General features: G+C 31.1%; 1 protein-coding gene across 1 annotated transcript; it reads right to left on the bottom strand.

The window, feature by feature from the left end:
• Positions 1–5188: 5188 nt before the first annotated feature.
• On the bottom strand, positions 5189–6358 carry LOC114759032 (probable disease resistance protein At1g61190). The gene has a single exon (XM_028948131.1). The coding sequence runs from the start codon at positions 6356–6358 to the stop codon at positions 5189–5191; it is 1170 nt and encodes a 389-aa protein (XP_028803964.1).
• Positions 6359–15735: the final 9377 nt, after the last annotated feature.

Here is a 15735-nt window from a genome sequence, read left to right as displayed (position 1 = left end):
TTACATTTATTCTCTATGGCACACACCCTTACTGTGACAATGGGCAACAACGTCTATGATTTGTTGAAAGCAGGCCCTGGATTCATTCTCTTTAAACTTCTGCTGAACCTAAACATCCAGAAAAGGTACAGAAACATGAAAGATGAAATATATATATATATATATATGTATGTATGTATCTCAGCATGAACCATGAATATACCCATCTAATCTCTATCATAATCGAAAAGTCATTACTTGAATGCTACTAACTTAAAATGGTCAGACTTGATTATAATCAAAGAAGAATCAATCTAGAACAATCTATGGCACAAATGGAGGAAAAAAGCAGTGTTACAGTTTTATCATGCAGTTCTCTTCCCATGACAAACTCAAGAATTATGTATATCTTACTCTGGCTAGTTAAAACATGAAATTCAAAAACAATGTTTGTAAATGCATAATCCAAAAAATGAATAAAATTAAGGGAAAAAAATGCAAATGAGGAAGAGGTAATAGGTTGTGCACATATCAGTGTGCCAACATGGGCCTCATGCAACCTGACTATATTGGGATGTCTGACAATTTTCATAATGGATATTTCTCTTTTAATCCATAATACTACCCCCGGTCCTTAATATAAGAGCCAGTTGACTAATTTGAATAGATTAGGAAAATTAGTTAAGTCAGTTATTTCTAATAAGTAAGTATTATTTTTCTTAAAATATCCTTACTAATCAAATATATTAATTAGAACTACTGTTACTACAAGGATTACTTTGAAAAAAAAAGATAAATATGAGAGATAAACTGGATTAAGGTCTTATATTTAAGACCAAAATAAAAATCAAACTAGTTCTTATATTAAGGATTGGAGGTAATAGCATTCAAGTTTTAATAGTGGATACGAAGAGTAGACTCAAACTCAGCAAGGCTTTGATTGCAAATACCACATGAGATCCATTAAAGCAACATTATGTATATCAAAGGGAAAGAATTTTTCTGAGCTAACTGGAGGGATGTAGGCTAACTGTTGTAGAACAATCATATAAAAGTACCTTTAGCTGAGGCAAGAAAATCAATGTACTCAGTCATATGCTAGAAAGGGAAATCAGAGTTACTGAAATAAATGTGTATGTGTTAGGGGATGCGAGACTAATTAAGACGGCTTTGCATACAAAGTTTAAGCCTCTAAATCAATCTCAAATTCCCCATGTTCTTGAAAAGGCATCCATCTCAATATTCCCACATTTGTAAATAGGCATTGAAATCAAGCATCAAATCATGCAGTGATCATCAATCTTTTAAAATGCACATGCATGGGAAATTTGACAAAGCATATGTAAGGAGCCTATAATACAGCAAAGACATAAAGAGTCTAAGCTGAACAGCAAAAGTAGACCTCTATAATGAAATTTATGCACTTGAAGATTAGGCATCAAATGATATAAATGACAATGAGCCTCGTAGGAGTGCATTAAATATACAAACTCAAACACCAAAGTAAGTACAATTATTATTTTTGTAAATCAAAAAACCGTCATTTCCAAAATAAGTCACATATGCAATTCTGAAGGATCGCAAGGTATGCGAGAGTGATTGGGGCTGCTTTGTATGCAAAGTTCAAACCTCTGGGTCAATGTAAACTTCTCTTCATTCAGTGTAAATTTGTGTTAAGTATGAATGCCATAAAAGGTGTGGGATTTAACAGCTGCCTGCTTTAGAAGATATGCTGCTAGCCTTACTGGCTTGCTTTCCGGGCCCTGGCCCCACCCTAGGAACAAACAAATGGTTACCAGGATCCATGGAAGATAAAATCTCACAGAGAACATTAAGGTTCAGAGATAGGCGACATGTTTGAAGCATCCTTTATATCAACTGATCTCTCATTGCCCTTTTTTTGCTTGTTTTTGATCCTCAGAAAGTTGGGTATCAGGATCAGCATTAAATTTTGCATTTCTAGCTTTAACATGGCTACTGTTAGAGTCATCACCTCCAAACTCCAAATGGCTGAAAAAGAATAATAATAACAACAACAAAGAGATTATGAATATGATAACACAGCATGACACACCTAACTGGAATGTATGGTTAAAGACAAAATGAAATCTTCATATTACTTTTTCCCTTCCGCCTTGTGTATTCTCAGAGAAGAAGAATAACAAAGAGGGACAATTTGACCACGTAAATGGAGAAGAAAGGATGCAACAATATAGACAAAAGCAGTGAATTCTGAATTCTTTTTAATCCGCTTTATTTGTACTTGTCTTTTCCAGTCATTTTCCATAGTTAAAGGTTCACACGAGCCTAGGATCTTTGATCTTTGTTATCCTTTTTCTGACAACTTTTAGTTCCTACTGACTCTCCTAATAGGGAAAGATTTCTTCTTGATAGTTAAATTTAGAACACTAAAAGGCCAACAACTTGTCCTTGCAATACTCAATGGGATTGCTATAAATGGAATGCTGCAGGTTTACAGAGCCTATAAAGCTTTAATCAGAAAAGGTTGAAATGCGTACATTGATTCAGAAACTATTCCATTTGCTTCAAGATTATCCAGCAGAAAGTTTTAATATTCTCAGTGCTTGAGTTTTATTGAATCTGCGCTAAATATAAACAGACCCGGAAGCAAAGAGAGCTGTGAAGCAATCCTAAACAAGGGCTGAAAGTGGCTGACTAATAACGACCCAGCAGCCTGATTAAAATAGAAGCAGATAATTTCAATGACAATAGAATTAGGGAAAAAAAAAAAAAGGGGGGCTAAAATAGCCTGACAGACAACACTTACACCTGGAATAACCTATGTGGCATCATTGGCAAAAGTTGGGTTGTTCTAGTAAGAGCATTATGTCCGAGTCTATTTCGAAGGCTACAATAGAATTGTAAGGAGAATTACATTATGAATATATGATATTCTGGCAACTTTTAGCTCCTATTGACTCCCCTAACAGGGAAAGATTTCTTCTTGAAATATATTGACCTGAACCAACAAAAATTTACCTTGAACCAATTTTTATCGTTTATTCTTTATCAACAAAAATTTCCTTTTTTTGACCTGAACCAACAAATATTTACCTTGAATATATCTATGAAAAAACCATCCTTGAGGTAACTATAATGGCTTTCAATTTTTAATTGGGTTAAGGTGTATCTAGTAGCTTGAAATATTTTATAGTGCATCCAACACCTGACGTATTTTTTAATTGTATCAGCACCTTGAAATATTTTTTGGTGTATCCAGCAATCAAAAGTACCTTATTATATGTGTTTAGCACCATAAAACATGTTTTGGTGCATCTAGCACTAAGACAAAAAAAATACTTCAAGGTGCTGTGGATACACATTAACCCTTTTTAATTTGATGCCTACATGTTTTTTCTCCTCATTAAATCTTTTAATTTGACTCTTTTAACACCATTAATTCCTATAATTTTGTTACATTAGCATTATTACACCATGCACAAAAAATAATTGTACTAGTAAAGTAAAATTAAATGATTTAATATGGAGAGAAAAACTCACAAGTAACAAGGTGAAAATGAAAGAAAACTATAAATATCTTAAGAATGGTTTTCCTTGGGTCCATTTTGAGCTTTGAACTCTCAGCCGCTCACGGTTGCGTGTCCGTGGGACTGCGCGACTCCGGCCTTGCAGTGCCCGGATGCCCGCCACTGTCTGCTGTAAAACTTGTGTCTTGGTTGATTAATTGATGTTGTTTACTAATGATTGTTGATGAATGGTGAGATTTTCTTGGCTTGAGGTATCGATGATGAAATTCCCCCCCCCCCCCCGAGATGACGATGATGATGTGTTGAGAAAGTCTTCGTCCCTGTGCTCCTTTTATGATCATACGTGGTAATGGATCAGTGAGAAAATTTCCCCCCATGTTGTTTAAGGTGATGATGGATCAGACTTTGCACATGATAATTAATGCAGCTTATTCTTTAGACTCGCCTGCAATGTATAGTTGGAGGGAAGCATATCAAACAATTGAAATTCAATGCAAAGTTAAAAGCTTAAAGGTATATTTTTGTCCCTTTGTTTCTAGAAGATAAGAGAACTAAGAGGGTATTTTGATTAGCTTTTCACAAGAAATTTTAAGAATTCTAAAATAAATATGTGAGAGTAGTTTTGTCTTGATTTATTTAAAAATATCTTTTTTTTAAAATACTTTTTAGAATTCCCAAACAAAGGAGGGTGTAACAAATTGAAAAGACTATTCTTTCTTGCATCAATAGCTCGAGAGCTTCCCCAACTAGATATTTTGTGCTATCTTTGATTCTTAATATAAGAACTATTTTAATTTTCAATTTTGTTCTAAATAAAAAATCCCAATCTATTTTGTCTCTCATATTTATCTATTTTTTCAAAATAATCTTTGTAGTAGCTGCATATATTAAAGATTTCATTATATGGTAATTCTAGCTAATACATATGATTAGCAAGGGTATTGTAAGAAAGACAACACTTATTTATTATAAATAATTAACTTAACAAATTTTCTTAATTTGTTCAAATTAATGAACTATTTTTTATAGTAAAGATATGAACTATATATCAAAGGCTGCTGGGCTAAAAGAACTGTTTAGTCAGAAAAGTGAAGGGGGCAAAATTATTGAAGTTCCCCCATTCTCATTCTCTCCCGTGCAAATGAACTGTATGAGGTGAGTAGGGAATTAAGGACTGTTGCCAGACGCCAGTAACTAGTACATTTTCTGGCCGCTTCTTTACTGCTTGGTCTTGCTTGGCAATGCTTATCGCTGATGTGGCCCATATCTGATCTACTTTCTTGCCTGATTAACGCATGTGAAACAATTTATTGATATATGTTTTGTTTTCTTTTCTTTTTGAGTTGATGAGAGTTAGCATACATAATGATTATGTGAACATAGTTTCATGCTTGGGCTGCCATAGCCTCTTCAACCAGAATGGTTAAGAACTTATGCAATTGTTTGTTCAATTACAAAATGTTTATGTGCTTGTTTAAACTATATTTCAACTTCTTATGGGTAATACATAGAATTTTAAAAAAGTCATGTCATATTTATTAAATTAATTAATTCATTTACCTTCTTTAATCTACTAGGTCAATAATATAATAGAAAATCTTGGGGTGTGACTCTCTTGGGATTTAAATTGAGAATGTGTGTACGCTCAAAATAAATGAAATGAAGTGATTATTCTTTCGAACACTCTCCCAAAAAGAAAATCAAATATAAGTGTTTAGAAGCTCATCTAAATTTCCAGTTTTGGTTTCAAGTCTTCCAATTATCCTACTTGCATCCTTCCATCCCTCAATCTTCCTGTGCTTCACCCTCTTTCCGACACTTACAATCATCAAAGGCAATCCCCTGCACTTTCCAACAATGTCCTCTGCAACAACCTTGAAAGTAGGATCATTATCAACAATCTCACCTGTCACACGTCTAAACAAACTCCATGATTCTTCTTCAGATAGAGCCTTAATCTCTACCTTCTTCGCTCCTTCATCTTCCATTGCTCTCCACACGTTTTCCTTCTCTGTAGCTATCATTATCTTGCATCCTGAGGGGATCCCTATGGCTTCCAAATCAAGCCTCTCTCTCACATCATCAAAGATTATCAGTGTCTTCTTCTCATTCTTCAGTCTCAAACACAGACGGCGAGCTCTTCCAGAATCACTCTCTTCTCGAATTTTCAGGCCTAACATGTCTGCAATCTGGTTTTGGATATCCCTAACGTCACGGGTGCTGCCAGGCTTAGGATCAACAACAGCCATGACGACCTCATCAAACAAGTTCATCTCCTTGGCTCTTCTTCCCACTTCTTTGGCCAATTCTGTCTTCCCAATCCCTCTGTTTCCGTGAAGAACAACCGCATTACACTCATCTTCCTCCAGGGCTTTTAGAACTTGATCTGTAGCTTCGATTCTCGAGTCAAAGGCAATGAAATTTCTGGAGGATGAGTACTCTATGCCTGGAAGAGGAGCCGGGCGAGAAATCCGATCGAAATTCCCGGCTTGTTCTTGAAACTCGGCAATGGATTTCATCTTCTTCGTCGATTTTCTACTGATACAGTAGCGAGTAACACAATTAGGGCAAAATCCACCGAAGCAGCTTCTGCTAGTTTTGCTCTGTTCTTCAATCTTCTCAACTTGTTTGACGATCTGCCCCACACTCGAGAGCCACCGATGAACTTGGGGTTCGATGAGATCTCCCCTACTTATGGCTCTTTGAACTTGTTGATTCACGTGAAGCTGCAGAGTTTTGAGCCTCTCTGCTTGTTCACTGAGATTGCTGACATTTCTGCTGAACCGGAAGAGGTAACCAAACTGACGAAGGATCGGATGGACCGGATATTCGGCGATCTTGGCAGCGATAGGGATCAGAATGCAGGTCATTGTGCGCGAGATCAAACTCGGATGATTGATAATTTGATACAGACAAGAGCAAAAAGAATTTGGGGCAATATATCATCGAACGTCGAAATCGCGCTCGCGTCTTGGTTGGTGACTTTCGCGGAAAGTGAACCGAAGACGTGAAGAAAGAGGACGACACCGTGTCTTGAAGGTCTTTTTTTTTTTTTTTGGTTGAGTGAAGTGCCTTGAAGTTGAAGGTCTTCAGTTCCCGGAAAGTTCTTTTGTTTTTTCTTAGTGCCCTACGACTTGGCGGGTTTTATGCTTTTATTAGTGAGTCAGTCTGTGAAATTTTGAAAATAAACTACTTTTATTATTTTCTGGTTAGATTAATAATCTGATACGTGAATATATTTTTGTCAGATAATTTATGTTTCTTGGTTATTTATATATTAGGTAGCTTTGTTGAGTACTAAATTTAATTTTAAATATAATAAAATCTCAATTTATTTTATTTTTTAAATTTAGGATTTCTTCAAAAAGATCCCTCATCCCTATTAATTATAAAAGTTCTCATAAAAAGCAGTTTTAATATATATAATTAAGGAGAATAATTTCAAAAAAATTAATTTGGATATCTTTATGGTTTTGTTTGATTTTTAATTGGGTGTTTTTTGACATACACGGATTCACAGTCAGAATTCGACTCGTTAAAATTGCCACATAAGCACCTTAGGGTATTTGGATAATTAAAATTTTTAAAAAATATATTTTTCTTAATAAATCGCAATAAATTCCTTTGTATAATTGTATTACTACTTCGTACTTATCTAAACACACTTAGCTTCGCTTCTCCCTTGTCCGCTTCTGTTCATGGATTCTTTCTTTCCTTCTTTTTTTTTTTTTTTTAAATGCTTCTGTTCAGGGATTCGATTGTACAGCGTGAGATTAAAAAACTAGAATTAAGCATCCAATGCCTTTTAGCCTCTATAGGGTAAGATGCATATTGGGAAAAAGACAGAAAAATGCAACTTTAACTTCAGAATCCCCAAAACGTCCGTTCAATTCAAGAAATCCCATTTTGGTACCATGAGACCAAATTGGAATTATTATGTGAAAGGAAAAGACCAAATTGCCCTTCATTTTAAATATTATTTTTAAAATATCACAGTCCTTATTGGCCGGCCGGTCACCGGAGCTCCGTCGGTCGGAATTTTTTTTTGAAAATTTTTACAACTTCAATATAACGGTTAAGAACTTTTGTAATGCTATTAACAACTTCAGTATAACAATTAACAACAGCTTTTCTGGGAAATTCAACAAACTCCGGCAACCGGAAACAATTTTTTTGAAAATTTTTACAACTTCAATATAACCGTTAACAACTTTTGTAGTGCTATTAACAACTTCAGTATAGCAATTAACAACAGTTTTTCTAGAAAATTCAACAAACTCCGGCGACCGGAAACAATTTTTTAAAAAATTTTTACAACTTCAGTATAACGATTAATAACTTTTGTAACCCTATTAACAACTTCAGTATAGCGGTTAATAACAGGTTTTTGAGTTATATAATTTTTCAAAAAAATCTGTTGTTAACTGATATACTAAAGTTGTTAATAGCGTTACAAAAGTTGTTAATCGTTATACTGAAGTTGTAAAAATTTTCAAAAAAAATTATTTCCAGTCATCGGAGCTTGTTGAATTTCCCAGAAAACTTGTTGTTAATTGCTATGTTGAAATTGTTAATAGCATTATAAAAGTTGTTAACCGTTATACTGAAATTGTAAAAATTTTCAACTTCAGTATAACGATTAACAACTTTGATATAGTAGTTAACAAGTTTTTCGAAAAATTCAAAAAGTGGCATTTTTATAACTTCAGTAATGCCTTTAACAAACTCAAAAACCTGTTGTTAACCGCTATACTGAAGTTGTTAATAGGGTTACAAAAGTTGTTAACCGTTATACTGAAATTGTAAAAATTTTCAAAAAAATTGTTTTCGGTCGTCGGAGTTTGTTGAATTTCCCAGAAAAGCTGTTGTTAATTGCTATACTGAAGTTGTTAATAGCATTACAAAAGTTGTTAACCGTTATATTGAAGTTGTAAAAAATTTCAAAAAAATTGTTTCCGGTCGCCGGAGTTTGTTGAATTTCTCAGAAAACCTGTTGTTAATTACTATATTGAAATTGTTAATGGCGTTACAAAAGTTGTTAACGATTATATTGAAGTTGTAAAAATTTTCAAAAAAATTGTTTCCAGTCGCTGGAGTTTGTTGAATTTCCCAAAAAAGCTGTTGTTAATTGCTATACTGAAGTTGTTAATAGCATTACAAAAGTTGTTAACCGTTATATTGAAGTTGTAAAAATTTTCAAAAAAAAATTTTCTGACCGACGGAGCTCCGGTGACCAATTGTCGGCTGGTCGCCGGAGCTCCGGTGACCGCCGCCGTTGGAGGTCTGATGACCGGCTAGCCAGTAGGGGCTGTGATATTTTAAAAATAATATTTAAAATGAAGGGCAATTTGGTCTTTTCGTTTCACATAATAATCCCAATTTGGTCTCATGGTACCAAAATGGGATTTCTTGAATTGGGCGGACGTTTTGGGGATTCTGAAGTTAAAGTTGCATTTTTTTGTCTTTTTCCCATGCATATTTAAACCACATAATAGGGTGTTTGGCCAACTCAAAAAATATTTTTAAAAAGTATTTTTTTTTGTAAAACGAAATAAATTCTTCTACATATTTATTTCACATACTGTAAAAGTATTTCTAAAACTATTATTTTGGTTTCCATCCAAACACTCCTATAACAACATGTCGTAAAGAAGGGTATTTTTTACCAGTATGCTACAAACAGTAAAAATATGTATAAAAATATTACAATTTTAAAAATATTTATCAATATGCTACACTTAAATCCATTTTTTAGGTGAATAATTTTCAAAATCGTTATTCTGGTGAACGATTTTTTCAGAATCAGTCATCAATGTGCATGAAGCGACTGAAAATTGTTCTTTTGGTGAACAATTTCAAAACTTCATCTCCTGTCAAACGACTTATCACATTCTCTCCTAATAAATGAAAATGAAATTATTAGTATAATGATTTATCAATCATTTGAATGAAAAATCATAACTAAATAATAGAAGAAAAGTGTTGATAATTACATAATAATATTAAAATTAATTGTGAAATGAGTGTAATATGTATATTAATTCAAAATGAAAAGTAATAAATATTTTAGAATATTCCTAACGGTGTTAACTAATTGCACCAAACTGTATATTTTTAAAATAGAGAGTAGGTCTATGTAATTGATGCCAACTAAAAAGATAGTCAGAGTATTTTACTCTTGATTCAAAACACTAACATCATGACACATCATCACTGATTCAAAAATGCAACATAACAAATAGCAGGGTAAAGGCAAAATGAAAAAAAGAAATTATGAGTGCTTTTCATTCATTTCAATTTTTCATAACTTACACCTTATTTTCACCTAAAAATTATATGAAAGCAATAGTTCATTTGAAGTAGGCAGAATACTTTCTTTCTTTCTTTCTTTTTTTAACCAACTTAATATATGCCACAGATTTGATATTTAGGTGTATATATAATTATTTTTCAGTTTTATCTTACCAAATTTAAACTCCTGGAGAAGTAAATAATAATCATATACTTAAAAAAGATTAGAACTTATATCAAAATCTTAACATTTTAAAACAATATAACAGACGATAGTTTTACCGTCAAAATAAGAGACACATAGCTTAGAAAGAGTACAAATATTTTAGATTATTGAACCCACCACTCACCTCATGAAAATTATTCATGAAATACTAGCTTATCAAGGATAGTATGGATGAAAAATCAAATTCTATATCACAGCTGCAAATTAAAAAAAAAACAATAGAAGAGAAGCAACATATCCACAGCAGCAGTAAAAGAGCTTGTCAAGTGTTTAGAAGCAATACTTAAAAAATAACAGAGCAAGAGAACAATGAAAATGGAGCAATTGAACCACCGAAAGAGCACCGAGATGAAAGGAGATGAAGCAGAAAACAAAAATTGAATATATAAATATATAAAAGTATGCAAATTGCTGTGGCCTCACGAGTTTACATGGAAAGAAAGAATTGTGTTGACAAGTGAGAGAAGTGAGCATTGGAAAGAAAATGACAGAAAGATTCTCACATAGGAAAAGAATAATAAAAAAATAAAATCATTTTTGGCATATTACACTTTTTGACTTATCAAATAATATACAAATCGTTCTCGGCAAGAACGACTTGTGTATAATTTAAAAATCGTTTTTGTCAAGAACGATTTTTAATACAGCATATTAGTTAATACTTTTAAAACCGTACTATTTTGATATATATATTTTTACTGTTTGTAATATTCTGGTGTAAAAAGCCTAGAGAAGGTATTAGAGCTCAAGTCAAACTTCAAGTTGTCAATCCACATCTGCGCTGACTAACGGAATTTTAACTCTGTCTACTCCTGTTTAACAGCAGGACTAATAAGATTAATTAAAATACTTAAGGGACCCAATGAAAAGGAAAAAATGTCTAAGAACTTAATTTAAAATTGAGTAAAATTATAAGGACATCCAAATTATTTTTTTTAAGAAAAATCAATAACTTAACTAATTTTTTAATTAAATGTCTCCAATTTAGTTATCTGAATTTTATACTATATTCTTTTATGCATATTGTTGCTGTTTATCTTCTTGTGTATTGCATTCATATTAAAAAAAGTACTTTAGCAAGAAATCAACTCATATTTATTATAAAAAATTAATTTAACTAATTTTTTAATTTATACAAATTAATTAAGTAATAGCTCTTATGTTCTGCTGATCTTAAATATAAGATTTATTTTGTAGTAGTTTGATTTAGAATGATAACTTGATTTGCAAAGAAATATGCTACTTCCTAACTCGCCATAGTCACTTTGAGCTTGTGCTTAGTTAAGTCCGGTAAAATGACCACTTTATCTGAATGAAAAAAATATAGCCCTAGTTGCGATAAAACAAGACATGACATGTTAAAAGCAGTTAAGGCCACATTAATAATTTGAATCACCACTCAACATAAAAAAAAAATACCACTATACTAAAGCCGAGGTTTGCTTTCTTATCATAGCTTAGATTTTATTCTCATCTGATCTTTACTCCTACTGTATCTTTGTCTTATTAAGTGAAAATATAAAGTCACATTCTTTTTTATATATTTTAATTTAGGCTTTGCACTTGAGGCTAATTTTTGCTGAACCGGGAGTGTTGATGTTAAAACCCTCAAAATAAGTTCGCTTCTTAAAATTCAAACTTGTCTTTTTCTTATAAGAGTGAGATCACTTATTATTTCAATCATCAGTTCTTTTTTTATTTATCAGGATATAAAATTAATAATTCACTCTAGTTGTTAGTACCAAAGTTTTATAAGAACAATGTGCTACTCAGCCCTCCTAAACGTTAAATTATTTGAACATACTGAGCCTATCAATACTTTTAAAATGATGGGTAAACATACAATTTTACTCATTATCTTATTTTTCAAGTATGCTTAACATCATGATCTTTTTTAGTAGTGCGACTTCACCTATAATTTTTTTATACAATTTTACTTATGATTATTTTATTTTGGCGTATTGAGAAATTAACTTAAAAGTAAAATTGCATCAAAAAATATTTAGGAATATAATTACACAAAAAAAATATGAATAAAATGTTACTACTAAGAAAATTAGGATACTTGCTACATCTAAAAATAAGATTAGAGGTACAATTGCATATTTACTCTAAACTTATTATTGCCATTTCTCAAAGTTATCACTCACTTCTTTAAATTTAATTTACAAGTCCAAAATATTCTTGTTGCATCGACAACTCGAGTCATATTGATTCAATTTACAAAAACACCATTCTTGGTGGAAAACAATTACAAAAACATCATTAAAAAATGTTTGAGTGGGGGAAAATTAAAGTAATAGCAAGAGCATATTCCATACTAGCTTTTATGAATGACTAAAAGAGAAACGCATGAGTCATTAAGTGGTTCATCAATAGAATATTCATTTTTTTTAAAAAAAAAAAAAGTCAATAGAACATTCACAAGTGCGGGGGGACGTTCAAAGAAGAATTTATATAGAAAAGCAGAAAAGGCAAAATCAATGGACCAAATAATATGATTTCTCCCCGGTCCCCACTTCTCATTTATTTAGGTTTGATAATTTCTGCATTTAGATTAATCAATGATATCTAATAAAAAACAATTATTTTTCGAAGAAAAAAATCTTTTGCTGATTTATTAATATAGCAAGAAAAATAATATCAGTTTTTTTAAAGTAACAATGTGTTTGTCTCTTGACCAGTTCTCCTCGGAAGAAAATTTTGACATTAAATTATTATCATTATAAACAATATATTTTATCAGATATCCTAAGGCTTTGTTTGGTTGGAGTCTTGGAGGGCTGTTGAGGGAAGGGGAGGAGAGGGGAGGGCATAACTGTGTTTGGTTGGGAAAAATAGAGAGGAGGGGAGAGAAGAAATTTGTCTTTTAGTACTCCCCTCCCCTCCTGATGCTTTCCTCCAAATTTGAGGTTTTTTTGGAAGGGAGAGAAATATTATGTCTAATGTTGACCAAAGCACTCACACTAACTTTTCAATATTCCAAGTTTGTTCGTCTTATTAAAAAAAATTTCACTTCTTTCTCTTTTTAGCCACTAATAATATTTGATAATAATAATATAATATTATAATTATATAATATATATATATCATATATATTAATATATGCATATCATAATATGTGTGTATTATAATTATATATGATAGCGTGTGTATATTATAATCTCAGATAACATACATACATACATATATATATTAATATATACATATCATAACGTGCGTGTTATAATTTTTTTTTAGTTTTATCATTTTTTTCATCACATGTAAGTGAGGTAATTGGTTTTTTTTAAAATTGATAAATTAAAAAATAATAATTTTGATATAAATATTGTAATAAAAAATAAATTAGTCTAAATATAGAAATAAAGGCATATTTGTCAATTTATAATTATTTTTCCTCCCCTCCTCTAATGAATCAGACAAGAAATCTCTTCTCTCTTCCTCTTCCCTCCAACCAAACAAAACTATGACATCCTTTCCCCTCTCCTCCCCTTCCTTTAATTAACCTCCACTCCTCTTCCCTCCGTTGAACCAAACAAAGCCTGAGATAACAACAAGAAGAGGGGAAAATTACTACTGTAACAAAAATGTGTGTCTTGTGACTATATTTTTAATAGAAATAATTTGGAAGTATAAGCACTTAAGAATAAAAAAACTTGATGCTGTCGTGTTTTAAAATAATTTTAACAACTAAAATATTTTGCAATTATTTTTCTTTAATTTAGAATCCCTATGATAAATTTTCCTGGAAAAAATGAAAATATACAAAAGCACAGTGGCGAAAAAGGTTCCTTCAACAACAAGCCACCCGCCAATTCATTATTATTATTTTTCCTGTTATTATTTCATATAAAGTTGAGAAAACGACACCAAAAAAAGTTAAAAATTACGATATTTCAATTTAAGCACTAATTACAAAGAAGAAAGTAATATTTGATCTAGTATTTTGTAAATGTAATTAAATGAAAAAAATATCCTTGTATAAAAAATTTACTAGAAAGTTATGAACTGACAATGATAGGTGTTAAACAGTAAATGATAATGAAGTTATTTATTAATAAGTTGTGAATTGGTAACACAAGAATTGAACAATGAATAACAAAAAATGTACTAGAGATGACATGTTTGATTTTTTTTTTGAAAAAAAATCTGATACAAAGATATTTTAGTCATTTGACTATATTTACAAAATAGTAGATCAGAAACTACTTTCTCACATAAAATTTTAACCCTTTAGATACCTAAATTAAAATATTATTAATTTTTAACTTCTTTTTATGTCATTTTTTTATAAAGTTTTGGACAATGATATTTAATTACATAAGAATATTCTATTATTTAACAATGACTTCACTGAAAATGGCCTTGCAGGGTGGGCTACTTGTCTTGGCTATCGTCTCGTTAATGTTTTCTATCGTTATTGTTAGTTAAAGGTTAGTTGTTAGATTAAACTCTTTCTATTCTTAATATAAGACTTGTTTAATTAATTTGATTAGATTAAAAAAGTTAGGTAAGTTAATTAATTATAAAAAATGTGATATAATACCATAATTATCTTTTTTAATATCTTCCCCTTTTTTCCTACTTGATTATGATTAAGAAAGTACCAATAGAAGTAATTTGAAAAAAACTGATAAATGTGATAAATAGATCTTATATTTAGAACCAATGTTAAGTCAATAATTAGATTCTATATTAAGGATCGAAGGAGTAGTATTGCAATTCATTTGCAAAATGATCTGCTTTGTGGATTTAATTTATTTAATATTAATTTAATACTTCCTTCCATTTTCATTATGGGCACCTATAACAACTCTATATAAATTATAGACAAAACATATTATGAAATACATAGGATTAACTTCTAATAGCAAAAAATAAAAGAAAATTTATTATATAATTTTAGGGAAGGAATATAACTGCTAAAAAAAATCTCATCATAAGTAAATGACAAATTTCAGCGTGAATAATGACAACAATTTATGATGCGCACTTGTAATTATAATATTTTTAAACTATACTTTCTTCTCAGAATCTCTCATTGTGATTTCCCGAAAAGAAAAAGAAATTTAAAAAATAACAAAATGAATAATGCTGGTGGTTATCTAAGATTAGATTCCCTGAATCATATGCCATTCCAGCTTCCAATATGAGACGCCACAGATCGCTGCATCTCCCATGCAAATCCCCCTTTTTTAACTTTTTGTTTGTTTTGCTTTTTTTTTTTTCTTGGGGGGGGGGGTGTTGTTGGTGTTGGGGAAGCAAGTATCATGGGCTGATTAGCAAACATAAAACATGGCCACAAGCTTGTCGTTTATTAAATTAATATAATTTTTTGTCATTTAAAATTTTTTATTTTGATTTTGGTTTCTTAATAAACAAAATGATCCAAATTTTATTAAATTATAGAAATTAATATTCTAAAAGAAAAAAACTTGAAAGACCAAGACCTATAACAGATCAAAATTAAAATTAAGGTAAATTTGAGGAATCCAAAATTATATTAACTCTTATTTATTTCTTTGTGGAAATACAAATTAGAAGGAGCTAATTTCTCACAACGTAACATATCAAGATTTAAATTCTTGTTGAAAAATGTGTTTATATTTAGTGTTCAATAATAACTTGAACAGAATAGCTTCTAATAGGAACATAGTTGTACATATAAAAAAGAAGACGAAAATTGAATTTGATTTCAAGTTGAATGATGGCTGTGTAGTTTTGCCTCTA

The sequence above is a fragment of the Neltuma alba genome, unplaced genomic scaffold (genome assembly GCF_004799145.2).
Source record: "Neltuma alba isolate B1F8T4 unplaced genomic scaffold, ASM479914v2 tig00010783_pilon, whole genome shotgun sequence".
NCBI classification, from domain to species: Eukaryota; Viridiplantae; Streptophyta; class Magnoliopsida; order Fabales; family Fabaceae; genus Neltuma; species Neltuma alba.
The sequence above is the reverse complement of the archived record's forward strand: the minus strand, read 5'-3'. Positions and strand labels throughout refer to the sequence as shown.

Bases quoted from the DNA above. Each gene is read 5' to 3' on its own strand.
- LOC114759032 (XM_028948131.1), bottom strand. From the start codon at position 6,358: ATGACCTGCATTCTGATCCCTATCGCTGCCAAGATCGCCGAATATCCG.